This window comes from Leptonychotes weddellii, chromosome 4 (genome assembly GCF_054177405.1).
Source record: "Leptonychotes weddellii isolate Sample4059 chromosome 4, ASM5417740v2, whole genome shotgun sequence".
Lineage (NCBI taxonomy): Eukaryota > Metazoa > Chordata > Mammalia > Carnivora > Phocidae > Leptonychotes > Leptonychotes weddellii.
The window spans coordinates 138994777-139011599 of record NC_138372.1 but is presented as its reverse complement, the minus strand read 5'-3'; the positions used below and the strand labels follow the sequence as shown (position 1 = coordinate 139011599).

The following is a 16823-nucleotide window of genomic DNA, read 5'->3' as shown; positions in this document are numbered from 1 at the left end:
AGGAAGGCTTTCCTGATAGCACCTATGTCCCCTTTTGGCTTGGGTATCCGCTCTATGTTCTCCCATCGTACCGCATCCATTCCCTGGCAACTGTGAACTGAATAGCTAGTGTACTGTCCCCTCACTGTCACCACCATTTCTGAACTTAAACAGCTGGAGGCCCCTGAAGACGGAGGGGCCACATCTCACTCTTCTTTGAATCCACAGCACCAGACACATGCCTGGTGCCAGGTGCTTACTTACTTAATGTTGATGGCTCTGTGAATGGGAAGATGATAATTCTAGTTGTTTTTTTCCCATCTAACAAAAGTTGCCTTTGTTACCCCCCCCACTATGTTAAGTATAAAAATAGGTAATAAAAGTGTATATATTCTTGTTTTTTGAAATGTGAATGTACAAAAAACATATGTTAATAGTATATTTAGATAAGCATGCATATAAAAAATCTGGAAGGACACACACCTAAATGCTAGCAGGCTTATCTCTAAGTGTTAAGATTTGAAATGTTGCTAACTTTTTTCTTTATGCATCGCTGTGCTGTTTTACTATATTGCGATGGATGTGTACTACTGTTACAATAAAATATGAGGTTAATTGTATTTAAAAAGGAAAGTTTGGCCTCTTCCGTAGGCATGCACGTAAGCGGTTTATGAAGCCTCATCTTTACCATCTGAACCCAATGCTGACAGTGAATTGACCTTGTGAATTTAAATAACCCATCTAACTTGGTAGCATTTAATGGTACTAGATGGGTTTGTATTTTCCTCAGTCATATCTGTTTCATAATATTCAGAAGGTACCCAAGCAGCACTTTCCTGGGAAATACTCTAGCAATGAAACATAAATTACCTCTTTTGTCTCTCTCTCTCTCTTCCAGTTCTCCTCCTTAAATTTTCTCTGCTAATACTTGGATTGGATGTTAGAGCCTCAGACGTCTTAATGTCAGGCTAGACTAGACCTCTTGCAAATAGATGAGGCAGAACGAAGTAGCCAATTTCTCTGGCTCTGGCTCTCCCCCTCCCTCCTTTTCTCCCTCTTTCTTTCATTACGAATCCCTTGTTTTTGCATGGCTCTGTATAGAAGAATTAATCAGTTTTCTGGTCAGTGCTATTTCTGCTCAGCATCTTCTGACTGCCTGTCTTTCTATCATTTTGCTTGGCTGAGTTGGACAACCAGACGGTGTTGTGGACTAAAAGAGTCTATTTCTTTTTCCCAAAGGAACAATCACAAATTATAAAGTGTGCCTCTGAAAAACAGGTCTAAAAATGAGACGTCTTCTTTTCTCTCTGCAGCTGAATTCTCGCTGCCAGGATGGGGAAACAGAACAGCAAGCTTCGCCCAGAGGTCATGCAGGATTTGCTGGAAAGCACAGACTTTACAGAGCACGAGATCCAGGAATGGTATAAAGGCTTCTTGAGAGACTGCCCCAGTGGACATTTGTCAATGGAAGAGTTTAAGAAAATTTACGGGAACTTTTTCCCTTACGGGGATGCTTCCAAATTTGCAGAGCACGTCTTCCGCACCTTCGATGCCAATGGAGATGGGACGATAGACTTTAGAGAATTCATCATAGCCCTGAGCGTGACATCGAGGGGGAAGCTGGAGCAGAAGCTGAAATGGGCCTTCAGCATGTATGACCTGGATGGAAATGGCTACATCAGCAAGGCAGAAATGCTAGAGATTGTGCAGGTACGTAGCCCTAGCCCCTTACAAAGCGAAGGACGTGAGTCACAGGTAAGAACTGGCAGGTGCACCATCCAGCATGGGGCGGGTTGCCGACTGGTGCCCATCTAGTCTTTGATTCGGCCTACGCAGTGTTTTTGGAAATGCTGAATCCATATTTCCAAACAGGAGATTACACATAAAAACGCAGATTGGTTGGCATCTCTTGAAAACTCAAATCTGGCAACATTGGGCCCCCATTCTTGCTTGGCCTAAGTCACCTGATTGCTTTGTGGTGACCCCCACCCTACAGGTGGATGTACACTCTTCAGCAAATCCTGCTCACTGTGACCCCTCCGTACACCCATCCCAGTGACCTGCCCAGACCTCAAGCCTTTGGGATTATAGCCCCTGGAGTGGTGTGTAATGATCAGTCTCTGACCTGGGGTTCAGACCCTGCTCCTTTCAGTCACCACCTCTGTGACTCTGACCAGCTTAATTCACCTAAGTGAGCCTCAGTGTCCTCATCTGTGAAATGGAACCATCAACCCATGTTGTGGGGTTAGTTCAAGATTAGATGTGACTGTCCATGTTCAGTGCCTAGCGCAGTGCCAGCTGCATGGAAAAGCTCATCATCACCACCATCATTAATTTACAACTTTCTTAGACTCTTAAATAAAGGCAGGGATCTCTGGGCTGGCTTCTGTCTCGTCTCCTCAGAAATACAAACATTGTAGAATCAAGTCCTCCATCATTTTAATAGGAAGCAGTCCATTTTATTTCCCCAAACCACTCACCCAGAGTAAATACCCTGAATAGAACAGGAGAAGGGGCCCTGGTGTTGGCCCTATTTTCCCTGTCAGACCCGAAGGGAAAGTGGGGAAGGGGCATAAGGAGTCATAAGTGGTCATGGCACCTACAGCTTGATTGGCAGTGACTGGGACTGGGAGGAACTTAGGGGGACTGAGACACAGCTCAGGGGAGGATCAGGACAGCTTCAGCTGCAGGCAGTAAAAAGGACTAGGTGGGTGGGCTGGCCATCACTCATCATCTTGGCAGGCGAATGGGCACAAGAGGGAAGCATCTGGAAGCAGACAGCAGACCAAAAATGGGCATTCGGCTTCCTGGAGGGCTCATCTCAGAAGCCAGCACTCACTCCAGAGTGTCAGGGTTTCGAGATAGATCTGCAGCCCCCCGGAGGACAGGTGGGGGTGCTGGAAGGATCACAAGGAGACAGAGAGCAATCCACTGCTGGTGAGGTTGGGAGGGGAGTCAGAGGGGCACTTGCTTTCAAGGAAAGAACCAGGGAGACCTGTTACAGAAGCTAAGGTCAGAGCCAAAAGAGACCCACACGACTGCCTTGTCCTCGAGCCCTTGTAGCTGAGGCCTGTGGTCTGCTCCTGGGCCAGTGGGCCTGAACCCGCAGGGGCAGTGAGAGGGACAGGTGCACACGGAGCCGGGGGCGGAGCAGGAATCCAGTTGACCTCTGTACTAGCAAACTCTCCCAGGTCTGCCAACTAGTTCTTTCTGCAGCTTTTCCTTCACTGCGGGCAGCGACTCTCTGAACGCGGTGTGTTAAATTAATCCCTCAGAGACAAAATCTTAAACAAGACTAAAGGATTTCTCCCCGCCCCCAAGGATAAATGTATGAAAAATATAATGTCAATGGCAAAAATATGGGCAGTATAGAAAAATATAAAAGCAAAAGAGAAGAATTCTCCATAATCCCACTCCACCTACAAAGAGAATCACTGCTATTAATTTTATAATACTAGCAAATGATATTTTCTGGTCTAATTTCCATGCATTTGAAAATGTCTAATTGATTTCATAATGTATATGAAATTTTGTATCTTGCCATTTTCACTTAACATAATAATACAAGCAGCTCTCATGTCATAAAAACTTTAATAACGATATTTTAATAGCTGCATAATAGTCATACAATATAATTTACTTTCTCTTCCTCTATTGTTGGATATATAGGTTGTTTCCAGGTTTTATTAATATACATGATACTGTAATTTTTAAATATAAAATAACAGATAATTCTTGTGCATGAAACTTTTTCTGTGTTTAGGGTTATTCCCTTAGAATGGATTCCCAGAAGTGCAATTACTGGGCCAAAGGGAAGGAGCATTGATTTCTGAGGTACTCGATGCTCTCTGCCGAACTGTTTTCCCAAACGCGCGCCCTGAGTGAATGAAGGGTGTGCCGCGTCATTGTACTTTTCCGATTTTTCTTCATCTTTGCTAATTAAACAAAAATTTAAATTTCAAAGGTGATTCATTTTAATTAGCTTTCTTTTGTCTCTCCTTTTTGGGGGGAGTGCTGCACTCTGACCCCGTGTCCTCTGCGTCACTGCAGAGAAAGGGGTGACTATGTTCTCCTTTTGAAGAGAATGACTTCCTAATTGGGATCTGGGGGAAAAAACTTCCTAGCAGCCACTGTGTTATCTCCTGTTGAACGTTTTTGTGCAGTTCTCCTGGCTGCTCCTGGTCAGGAGTTTGGTGGCCAGTATTGACGAAGATGTTGACCCGCAGTCAGGGAGAACCCTCCAGACCCCAGGGGCTTATGAACATCCAACCATTCAGTTAAGCACCTGCTAAGTAGCTGGCACTGGGAATAAAGAGCGTGGGCAGGAATACAGACACTCTCCCTGGGCTGTGGAATTTGGTTTGCAAGGGCTGGTGGGGACTTTGCCGAGGATGCGCAGAAGGTGCTAGTAAGCACTTGCTGAGCCCTCGCCGACTTCCTCTGTGTTCAGCATGGAATGTAGAAAGTGATCATAGAAACGAAGGGCCATTCAGCCTCACAAGACATTTTCCTCCACTTGTAAGTAGCTCAGTCCACTCGCAGGCCCACGGGAAGCTTCCAGGTCATCACGGGAAGGACTCGGAGTCCTTAATAAATGCTTATCTACTCAGGGTTTTTTAGGAGCCTGCAAATGGAAGCCTTGAGTCTCCTTCATTGTTTTCTACAGCACCGCACCCTGATGATTAATATTCATGACCGTGGGGAGGAAACCCTGCAGCCCCTTGAGGCAATTTCCAAATTGCCAATGAGATTAAATTAAATTTAGAACCCTTTTCCTATGAAGGGCTATGTTACTCTATTCTGCTACTCTGCAAACTGACAGTTCGTGGATTCTCTCATTACGCTAATCCCCGGGTTGCAGTGACTCTGGATGAACTGGGATGTGGAGGATATTACCAGACTTCCCATTCTATTTTTTTCTTTTCTCTCCCCACTCCAAAAGTGAAAGCACTCTAGGCCCTGTCCCTGTCCCAAGAAGCTGGGTACCTGTGTGCAGATTCTCTATTTGGGGGGTGCGGGTTCTATCTGGTCGGCGCCATCAAGGAAGGACCTCCGCTGGGGATGCGTGTGCTTCAAAGGAGTCACTGTCCATGGGTTTCTGCTTTGTGTTTGGGTCAATATATGTTAAGGAGTGATGAGACAAGAGCAAGCTGTGGGCCCCAGAATCATTCACAAATGACAGTTCTATTTGTTAAAGTGAGTAAAACCTGCAGCTTGATGACAAGCACCAACATATAAATTCTTGGCTAAACTTCTGCTCCTCCAAGACACCAGAAATTCAAGCAATTTAATAAAATTTAATAAAATGCAAATTCCTGGTGTTCACCAACAGACACTAAAAACTGGTCAGGGCCCAAACAAGTTTATAATTAGGCTCGACAATGGAGTGTAGTAATCCACAAATTTTCTTCCCTGACATTGTTTCTTGTAGTTTAGCAAGTAGTGTAGCATTGATATCTGCAGAATATTGTTTACAGTGACAAGCTTTGGTTTCTGTTGCAGACGCTAATGACACCCTGGGAGTTCCCTCTTGCTGATGTAACAGATTACCGTAAAATTAGTTGCTTAAAACAACACGAAGTTATTATCTTAACAGTTCTCCAGGTCAGAGGGTCTGAAATCAGTTCTACTGGACTAAAATCAAGGTGTCCACAGGTTGCATTCCTTCTGGAGGCTTTAGGGGAAAATCTCTTTCCTTGCCTTTCCTGGTTTCTGGACGCATTCCTTGCCTTGTGGCCCCCTTCCTCCATGTCCAAAGTCAGCAATAGTAGATTGACTGAGTCCTTCTCACACCAGCATTTCTCTGGGTATCTCACTTTGCTTCTCGCTTCCACTCAGAAAGACCCCTGTGATAACATTGGGACCAGCCCGTTAGGACAACCTCTCCCGATCGCAAGATCCTTAGCTTAATCCCATCTGCAAAGTCCCTTTCAGTATGTAAGGTAAGATATTCACAGGTTCCGGGGGTAACAACACGCATATCTTTGGAGGGACTGTTATTCAGTCTACCACATAGGCCAAAATGCAGTTATGTTCTTTTTTAAAAAAAATAATTTTGTGCTATATCAACATCTGGATGAACAAATAAAACCATATGCAGATTTATTTTTAGAGTCTTAAATGAACATTTTTACGTTCACGTGTTTGGTTTTTTTTAAGTGACAAATTTAGGAACATGGTTTAGGTCCAGTATTTTATTAGCATCAAAACTGCCTATCAGGAGTTGTAAGCCAGACAGATAACAGTTCTAACCTTTCCTCATGTTACAGCAGATCCTCTCCTCCAGGTGAGGGCCACAAGAGCAGGGAAAAGCCTTCCTGCCCCATGCAGCAACCTGTGAGCCCAGCTGGAGGCAGGTCTGCACGCCCACACCCAGCCCAGCACAGGGTCTGAGGAAAGGGCTGAGCAGGCGGGAAGGGGCATTGCTGATGTGGTCACGAGGGCTTGGATACTCCCTGGGATGTTAGGGGCTCAATAAATGTTGGCTACCATTATTCTATCACAGTTTCCAGAGCGAGGACAAGAGGTTTTCCTGCTAAATAAAGGGAGGTCGTTTCCCAAAGGACAAGGTAATAGAATCTTCTATTAAGTTTTAAGTTAAATTTACCTAGTCAACAAAATTTATGTTCACAGAGAGGAGGGAGGTAACCCAATGAAACTCTCAATTGGTGGAACTCACAGATATTCTGGAACAGATGACTTTAGGAGTTCCTACCTTCTTCACCTGTTACCTTTCCTATCAAATACCAGCCCATCTGGGAATAACTAAAACTTCTGGGCTACTCTGATGCTCACAGGACTCTGATAAAAGAATGATCAGCTTTCCAGGAGAGAATGTGGTTGGCACCAGGAATCTCCCAAGCCCGAACTATTGCCCTGAGCCCACAGGCAAGCTTCATGCATTGGGACTCTTTGGGGAGGACCTGGCTGGGTTGGTTCTCAAGTTCAGGTTAGAGACTTTCTGAGAGGGTATACACAGGCTGACGTAATGTTACCCAGAACAGTCCTCAGGAAACTTACTTTGAAAACTAGGTTGGAAATTTTCTAATTAGCCTATTTATTACTTGTATGTTAATGATCGCTTCGAAAATATTGGTGTTCAAATAATTACTGTCTTGGAATTAGACTCTCCCTCCTTGTTGTGATTCAGGGTTAATTGGCATTTTAAATGAAGGCAGGGTGAACATCAGGACACCCTTAATCTATCTTTTCATGCCTTTTGAATGAGTGGAACCTGAGGGAAGGAGGTGACTGGGAATATCCTGGTGGCTCATCACAGAAGATTTCATCTCTGTTTCTTTTTAGCAGTATTGGAAAATTTTTTTTCTCGTTCTCTCATGTGATGAAAGGCACGCAAAACTATACAGCAGCTGGGTAAGGAGGAAGGAGGTGATGGTGGGGGCCAGGCAAACGTTTGCCCTCCAGGAGCACCAAACAGATGCACAGATTAGTCCCAGCTGGTTGCAAGATCACCAGCCAACTTGTGAGTGTCTGTGCCCCTCAGGACCAAAGTGAGGACCAGGAAAACTTCTTCACATTCTTTCAGAGCCACTTCCTGACTGGCACTTGCATTTTTTCTCCCGATCATCTTTCTAAAGTGATGTCATAGATACTGTATCAATTTTAATATGTTTAATATGTTTCTGAAACACTGTGCTCTTTTGATTCCATGGTGGGGGTGGGGGTGGGGAGTGGGGGATGGAACAAGAGCTTCTAGTCCATTTTGATATGGTCCCCGGGAATTCAGCTCCACACCCTTGCCTAATTCTCAGTTTTGAATGTGGACCACAGATGTGACGCTGGAATGCAACGTAGATTTCTTTCCTGGAGGAAGCTCTAAAGCAATTGCTTAGGCTAGTGACTTTCTCAAAGAACTAATCTTCGGGCTCGAGGTTGTGTTTGGTTTATCCCTTTCTTATTAGGGGATTAATCTTATGACAAGAGCTTAACTCTTAGCATCGAGTATGCCATCTGGCAACATGAGTGAGGCGCCCCCCTCTGGCCGTTCCCTCCCCGTGGCCTTCGTGGATTCCTCTTCCTTCTTCTGCTCCCCCACAATGGATACCATGGATACTCCCGAAGCAGAGTCCCAGCGACAGCCCGTGTTTCCTCCAGAAGGCTCCTCCCCTCAGTGCTTGCGATGGGCTAGGCCTAGTGCTGAGGGCTTTCCACGCTGTACCCGAGTCCTAGGTCTGCCGTAACAAATGATCATAAACTGGGAAGCCTAGCACAACAGAAATGTATCCTGTCTCAGTTCTGGAGGCCAGAAGTCCAAAATCCAGGTGTGGACAAGGTTGGTTCCTTCTGGAGACTCCTGGGGGTGGGGAGGGAAGGTAATCTGTTCCGTGCCTCTCTCCCAGCGTTGGTGGTGATGCAGCCCTCCGTGTTCCTTGGCTCACAGCTGCGTCCGTCACTCCGGCCTACGCCTCCATCATCACGTGACGCTCTCCCCGTGAGTCTGTGTCCAGATTTCCTTCTTCTTATATGAACTCCGGTCACTGGATTGGTTAGGGCCTGTCCTAATCCAGTATGATCTTATTTTAACCTGATCACATCTGCAAAGACCCTCTTTCCAAATAAGGTCACCTCGCCTTCTTCACACCTCCGCCAGCCTCTGGGTGCACGTGAAGTTTTGCGGGACACCGTTCAACCCAGTGCACACGCATCATCTCGCGGAGCCCCCATGACAACCTTGGTAGCCCCACTTTATGGAGGGAACAACCGATTACTTCCAGATCTCCACCTCTGTGATGTCCAACTTTTTTTTTTTTTTTAAGATTTTATTTTTAAGTAATCTCTACACCCACCAGGGGGCTGGAACTCACAACCCCGAGATCAAGGCTGCACCCTCCACCAACCGAGCCAGCCGGGCGCCCCTGTTACGTCCTACTCTTAGTGACATCTCCACTGAGCTGTCGCACTGATACTTCAAAGTCGGCACTCCAAAATCAAACTCGTCCCTACCCCCCCACCCCCCCACCCCCCACAGGTGAAGGCCTATAATACAACAGCTCTGGAATGTCTGTTCAGGCCAATGATAAAAGGGCTCTTTGGATGGGGCTATTTGAAGCTGCTTTTGCATTTCACTTTGTGTAAGATTGGAAAAAAAAAACATTAACTGTGCTTATCTAAAAATGATGAGTACCACCATTGACTTGACAGAAGACAGTGGCAGGAGGAAGGACAGATTCCAGAAAATAGTAAGGAGGCAGAGTTAATGGGTCGGCTGACTGCTAGATACCGAGCTAGATGGCCGAGCGGCGCCAAAGATGTCGGACTTGCCAACAGGCTGGATGGTAGTGTATTCACACACACATACATAAGTTTGGGGAGGACAATGATGAGTTTACTTTTTTCAGGTAAGGTCTCACATGAAACCTAATATAAGAATGGAGCTGCTTTGGTTGAAAAGGGACAGCGCCTTCTCCTGTTGTCCTCGCCCCTCCCGTAAAAGTACCTACAGCACCTGGGTAGAACATTGGGGAAGTTCCTGACTTCATGTATTCTTCTAAGCTCTAAACAAGAAACTACTTAGACCATTCCAGAAACACAGACATCGATCCTATTTCAAAAGTGTTTCCAAGATCCTCATGGCCTCTCTCCACCCTCATTTCCTGATAGGCTATATCCTTCTACGCGGTGTGCTGTTCTTTATCTAGAATCTAAACGCAACCCCATACTGCTTAACTTCTTGTGCCTTTGGTTGGTTGTCATGGGGCCTTGGATGTCCTGTCAGAAGGCCCTCCATCTTCTGGTGAAAGAAGGCAGTCTGGTTTCCTTCAGAGAGAAGGTCAAGCTTTAACTCTTGGAACTGTGCCTGCCCTCCGCTAAGTCTACAACTTTTATCAGTGCAGACGTGACTCCTTCTTTTCCAGCATCCCAAGAGGTGGTTCATTCAGAGGGAAAAAGAAAGAAAAATACAGGCCATGAAGAAGCTGGTGAGAGCCCTGACCACAGGGCAGGCACCGTCCCAAGCCTACGTAAGGGCTGAGCCAGAGCTGGGCGCTTGGGTGTCCTCTAGCTGTGTTTACCCAATTCAAGAATGAGGCTCTTCAAGTTTAATTAAAAACAGGATGTCCCTGCCAGGCCTCTCATTGACATTGCTAAAAATAAGTAGGGAAGTAGCCTGGCCTCTTCATGGTTTAATCCCATTAAATTTGGGGTTGGGGGGGACCTAGAGCTAATAAAAGACATGATTTGTTTCAGATTGCTGTCTGGCCTTGCGTCTTTTCTCTCCCTGTGCTGGGGAGCCCTAGATTCTGAAGTTCTAGTGCAATCGGCTCTGGGTTGTTGATGCCGTGGGAAGGGGACAAAGGGACAGACAGTTTCCCAAATGTGGTTTTGCCAGGCTGCCTTCTACTTACTCATCTTGGGACCATTGGGATTTGTCACCTCAGCTCTTTGCTCACTGCTCTGGTGTCACACACATCATAGACCTGATGCTGTGAATAATCCACTAATCCCTGTCTGTGAGTTGATGCACATTTAAAAAAAAATCTAGTCTAGAGTTATGAAAGAGCTGTCTGGAATGCGGGCCCTCACTTCCTCCTCAACCCTACAATACACTCAGGCATTGTGCCTTTGCCCCATTCCAGAAGTCCTGTTTGAAAATATACTCACATAAGGGCATCCTGACTTTCTTTGTTATTTTGGTTAGGATTTTGATTTTTATATTAGCCCATCTTTATTTGTCCCAACTCCACTTCTTTGGCCCAAGAGCTAAAGGCTAAATCTCTTAAAGACCTTCTGTTGAATGTGGGGGCCTCATTTTCTAACACAAATTCATCTGTTTGCCTGGTCTTTCATTCATTTGTTCAACCAAGAGTATTAAGGGAATAATCTCTGGACTATCACACCGTTGACTTCTCGTCAGAATTCCAAGAAGGAGAGTTTCATGAGCCCCAAATCTTAGAGGCTGAGAGTTCCTCGCCATCATGGGAGCCAGAGGTGGAGGAGGTGAAGGCTTCCACAAGGGTTATTAAGGCATCACTGGAATCACTGTACCCATCTAAATGGTGCTTGTACGAAATGGGGTGCTTTTGGTCACCAATACAGTGTCTCCCAAGCCCTTTGCCAGAGGATTGGGGAGATATACAATAAGAAAGACCATATCGGTCATTTTGACAATTGACTGTCTGCCACCTAGAACATAGTAGACACTCAATAAATAACTGATGAGTAAATTATGAATGACAGTTTTTTAATTCTCTGAATACCACTGCCTGTAAGTAAGGGAGTAGAGGTGGGTTTGGGGAGTAGACATCGAATTTCCTGTCACTTCTATCTTTTTGTGGAGAACTACAGATACCTTCCCGTGCTCTTTGAGGCCCAGGGGTCTGTCCTGACCTGCTCCAGAGCCACATCTTGTAGTGCAGTCCCCCCCCAGTCACACTCTCCGCCTTCTTGCCATTCCTCGTACCCGGTGTCTACGCACGTCTTTCCCTCTGTCCTCTTCCTCTGGGAGCTCTCCGCTTCCTCCATCTCTTCACTGTCCTCACTCCTCAGGGAGGGCTGCCCCAATCCTCGTGGCAAGGAAGGCTCCCCTGTTACCTTTCCCTTGACAGTAAACCCGTGAGGGCAAGGCTGGGGCAGATGGGCCCGGCATGGAATAGCCGGTGGGTAAATAGCTGGGGAATGACTGAGGGAAGGGATGAATGCGCGAGCAATGGGGAGGGGATAAGCTGAGATCAGGGACTTTCCTTACCTGGGGTCTGTGGATGGGCTCCTGAAGCTGTCCGTGACCCTGAGTGCGGATCCATGAGCATGTGTGCCCGGTTCCTAAGGGGAGAGCCCATAGCTTTTGACAGATCGATGAATTGTGGGGGCCAAGGGCAGGCTGCCCCATGACAGGCCACTTTGGCATGAAGATTATTTTGAGTTAAAAAGCCGTTGAAACCCAGCAGATTAAGGAACAGCTCTTTACCTCTCCCACAACTGCCTAAAAAGAATTTAGGTAGAGGATCCAGGAAGAGAACTGTCACCACAGAGAACGACATTAGGGTATGAATGAGGTACAGTAGATGGGGAAGAACGTGGCAAGTCCTGTTTGATCCAAGTCCTCCATGTCCCGTTGTTTCCCAGTGGCCCAGCACACATTTGTTTACCAAACATTTCCTCTTTTTCACCTTCCTGTGAATTGCACTCTTTCCCTTGGAACTCCCCGACCCCTACCCCTTCTCCTTGAGTCAGAAGGACATAAAGGCCTCATTTTGCCTATCTTTGGAACTTCCATGTCTTTGTGGATTCCCTGTACATATGAAATTAAATTTGATTTTTTTCCATTAGTTTGTCTCCTGTCCATCTAGAAGGATTTTGAAGGGCAGAGGAAACCTTTCCTTTCCAACAGAATCTTTAAGGAGTTTCAACGAATATGTTTAATTATATGAAGAAAGGAGAAAAAGAAAAGAGAAAGGGAAAGTGAGAAAAGCAACAAAGGATAAAGGGGAACTTTATAATGAGAAATGGAACAGAAGAAAGTTGAGAGAGGAGGAAGAGCCTGAGAGAAGGTGATGGGGCGGGAGGTTAGTTATTCCTGAATGAATCCTCCAAACTTAGGGAGCCCAAGTCTGTGCAAGACCCTGTGTTAGGAACTGTCAGGGGTTCGATGAATAGCCAGATCGGACTGCCACCCTCCTGTATAAGAGGAGAGTGTTCTGGGTAACTACAATTGGAGTGAATGGGATGAAATGATCCAAGAGAGGTTTAGAACAGAGCCATTTGCTAGCACATCGGAAGGGAAATTATACATAGCAGAAGGAAGGAAGACCCTGGAAGACTTCCTGGAGGAGGGGTAACATTTCAACTTGCCCTTAACCAATGGGTAGGATCCCAAGGAGAGCGGAGAGGGGTAGGTGAGCACTCAGATGAGAGCAGAGTGTAAATAAAGCTGCTGGTCCAGGAAACCAAGGTGGGTGATGCTCAGGTTATGGGGCTCTTGACAGCCTTTGTGAAGCATCTGAGTTGGGAGCTGCCCCCGTTGGTCAGTGATAGACACACAGCAGGTGGCACCTGGAATTACCAAGTGAGATGAACTTACTGAGAGCAGAACAGACTCAGGGAAGGAGTCCACCCTGAAGAAGTTTGAGGATGTGCAATGACGAAGCGTTCGTAAGACTTCCGGCGAAAAGTAAGCTCATCGTTGACCCACAAATGCCTCTCCTATATCACCTCTACAAACCCCGAAATGTGTCAGCTCTTGCACCTTTAAAGAGGTTGTCCTTGTGCGATCTAGTGGGATGCTGATCTCCAAATACTGTCTTCTTGTTCTTCTTGTTCTAAGATTCCTTGGCTTATGAATTCACACAATAGATTGTGTAAGATTGAAATCCGTGTGAGGTGTGTGTGTGTTCATTAGTTGGTGCCACCGATTCCCTTTTAACTGGGTCGAGTTACACAGAGAGCTTCCGTGTGGGAGCAAAAAAACCTGAGGAGAAGGTGCTAGATCTCAAGATACCCCTGTTCTGGAAGGACTCCTGCTCTCTGCTGCCATTACGATTTACCGGGCCCAGGAAATCTCAGCACCTGTTTTCCCATTTGTAAAAAGAACTCTATCCTGATGGGCTTTCCTGGTTCCCTCCAGGAGCCCAGTGTTCCCAGAGGCGTGGCATGTGGCACTCCAAACCCAGCACAGACGGCCCCATAGACCTGAGCTGGAGGGGACCAGGAAGAAGACAGAGCGTGGCTTGCCCGCTGCCTGCATACTTCCGTGAACGTTTGCTGGGGAAGCGGACTATGGACCAGCCTTATCCCAGTGACACCCGTAATCCGGGACAGGGCCGTAACCCTGAGCTTGACCTTTCTCCCAGGCAGAATCACTATGGAGGCCACACTGGAGTTCAGCAAGGGCTTTGGGTGGGTTTCAGACAGACCCAGGGAGCCTGGCCTGAAGGATCCCTATGATCCCTAAGGTTCAGAACACGGGGTGAGTCAGTTTTTCATTCCTATTTTACCGACTGGGGTAAGAATATTTACCCCCCTTTCTCCAGAATATGTTAGGGACTCGAGGCAGGGTTGATCCTAAATAAGACTGTAAAGCAAATAAGTTGAGCCTTTAATATCCATTTTTTCCCTCCCACATTTCCCATTTGGAGGCTACCTTCCCTCAGCTGTCTTCCTTTCACCCCTCCTTCCGACTATCCCATGGCATCTGGAGCTCCAGAACTTTCCAGATTTTTTCTGCCCACCTGCTGGCAAAATCTCCTTTTTCTAAAACTCCTTCCCAAGATTAAAGGTCCCAGAGTGAATCCGATGAGCAAAATCTGATGAAAGACGGGCTGGTTCTCTACCTGGTCCCTCAAGGATATTAAACACCTGATGGTCTGGGAATGAGAACAATGACTTTACATTATTTCCAAATTGAAACTACATTAGACAACAGGCCTTCCAGGCCTTTACTGAGTAGCACAGGGGGTCCAAGGTGGTGGGGGAGACTGTTTCAGTACCGCTTACAAAACTCAGTGGAACATCTGTTGTTGCTCATCAGATTTCAGATGTACCCAATTTACCTCAAGCCTCGAGTTGCATAATTATTTAATGCAAAGCTTGGATGGCAGATTGCTTCCATCTTGGGGATGCCCGGGAGCTTGCTGGGAAGCCATGTGAGGCGACTGCCACATATGGGAGGTGGGGGGGGGGCATCAGGATGAATTAGTGATGTCTGCCTGGGAGAAGGCGTGGGCAGACACTTGCAGACCATCAGATGTTTATTATCCTTGAGGGACCAGATAGAGACACTGACCCGTATTTCTGGCCTGAGGGATGTCATCCACAGCCCTGCTACTAGAAGTGGTATTCTCCGGGCAGCAACCACAGCTCTACACAGGAGCGTGTTAGAAATGCAGAATCCCAGGCCCCATGACCCCCCCCCCCCATCAGATTCTGCATTTTCACCAGCTCCCCAGGGAATTCGTATGCGCCTGACAGTCTGAGACACAGGGGTGAGCCCGTCTTCCTGCCAGCTTCTCACTGCTGGAGCTAGTCCCTACACACTGGTTTTCTACAGCACATCAGCAGGGATCGGACTAGCTCCCTGTGTTCATGGGGGACACCCCCTTCGCCCCTCTGCTCTGGGAGCTTTACTGATAAGGCTATTCTGTTTCTGTCTTACTATCACATCATTTCTGTCCCTAGGCAATCTATAAGATGGTTTCCTCTGTAATGAAAATGCCTGAAGATGAGTCAACCCCAGAGAAAAGGACAGAAAAGATCTTCCGCCAGATGGACACCAACAGAGATGGTAGGAGGCCGTGGCACTTGGCTTTGCTCAGAGTGGGGACTGCTGGAGGGCCAGGGGCCACCCGGGCAGGCAGATGCCACTCAAGGACAAGATATTAGTCGCAAGGACCTGGCTCACAGCTCTTTGTGAAAGGGGCTCATCTCATATGCTCGCTGGCAGTGCAGGACAGAGAGGGACCCAGGTGGGCCAGGCCTAGGTCACAGCAGGCTGGATACCTGCAGGCCAGCTAATCAGAAAGCAGAGAGGGACTTGGTGTAATTCCACCCAGATCTGGTGGCTTTCACCCCAGCCTGCCCAGGGGGTGCGGTTGGGCTCTTCTGCGCATGCCCTAAGGTGTCGGGGTTTTCCTGGAGCCACGTGGTCTTCCCCAGCCTGTGTGGGCCAGGGGAGGAGGGGAGCCAGGTGGCCAGCACTCTCCACCCGGAGGAATTCAACAAGAGGATTCAAAACAATTCAAACCCAACAAGAGGATTCAAAACAATCCAAAGTGAAAAGGAAGGCTGGATTTCAAACTCAAGATTAGTGGATTTTATTTTATTTTTTTAATGATTTTATTTATTTATTTGAGATACAGAGTGAGAGAGAGCATGAGAGGAGAGAGGGTCAGAGGGAGAAGCAGACTCCCTGCCGAGCAGGGAGCCAGATGTGGGACTCGATCCCTGGACTCCAGGATCATGACCTGAGCCGAAGGCAGTCGCTTAACCAATTGAGCCACCCAGGCGCCCAAGATTAGTGGATTTTAGATGTTGGGTTGCCAGATGGAATATAGGAGGCCCAAACGACTTTGAATTTTGGATAAAGAACAAATGGTGTTCTTTAGAGAAGTGTTTCCTATGCAATATTTGGGACACACTTATATGAAAAAAAAAATTATCGTTTATTTGAAATTCAGTGTTAACTGGACATCCCGTATTTTATGTCCCCGATGTGGCAGTCCTATTTAGATGTGACACCTGAATTTGAAGTGCTGAGCTCTGAGCCTGCTGCGGAGGAAACCCAGTCTTCTGCAGCCCCTCCTGTTATTACCAGCTCCCCTGTTCCGCCGCGGGTCCGCGGCAAATCCTGTCAGCGATGCGCAAATGCTTTCCTCTACCCCAAATAGCACCGGTGGACAGAACGACGGGAGGCTTTGTAGGTAGCACAGGGAGCCTCTCTTTCTACCCCCATGCCCCTCCGGGGCACTGGCTGCCGCAGACTCCGGCTTTCCGGGGTGCGGGCCGACCTGTTTGCTTCCTGCGCAAATGTGCTATTGCATCCCATCTCCCCTAATGCACCGTAATTCACAGCGAAGAGCTTGTTTGGGAGGACTAAACACCTGGGGTCGTTTAATAGTTCCTGAGCTTGCCGATCTAAAGCGGCAGGTCTGCTGGCGCTCCAGGGGAGCACAGGTGGCTTTGCGTCCTGCTCCCGCCCCGCCCCTGCATAGAGGAGGGCTGCAGGGTGAGCGGCCGAAACCCTCACGGTGCGCGGGTCACAGGCAAGGGGTTAGGGGCTCGCTACGAGGGCGTCACAGAGCCCCGATCGCTAGCAGTCCTGCTGCACATCCGGCTGCTGAAGGCCCTGTGCTTTCCTCGATGGGGAAAAGGGAGCGGGGGGGGGGGGGGGGGGG

General features: G+C 47.4%; 1 protein-coding gene across 11 annotated transcripts in view; it reads left to right on the top strand.

The window, feature by feature from the left end:
• NCALD (neurocalcin delta) overlaps nt 1-16823 on the top strand; it is a 366474-nt gene that overhangs the window by 345659 nt on the left and 3992 nt on the right. For all 11 annotated transcript variants that reach the window (XM_081816325.1, XM_081816330.1, XM_081816327.1 and 8 more), the window contains 2 exons: nt 1293-1689; nt 15109-15214. In XM_081816325.1, coding sequence (XP_081672451.1) covers nt 1312-1689; nt 15109-15214 — 484 coding nt within the window. In that variant the 5' untranslated portion in view covers nt 1293-1311. The remainder of the gene's footprint in view (nt 1-1292; nt 1690-15108; nt 15215-16823) is intronic.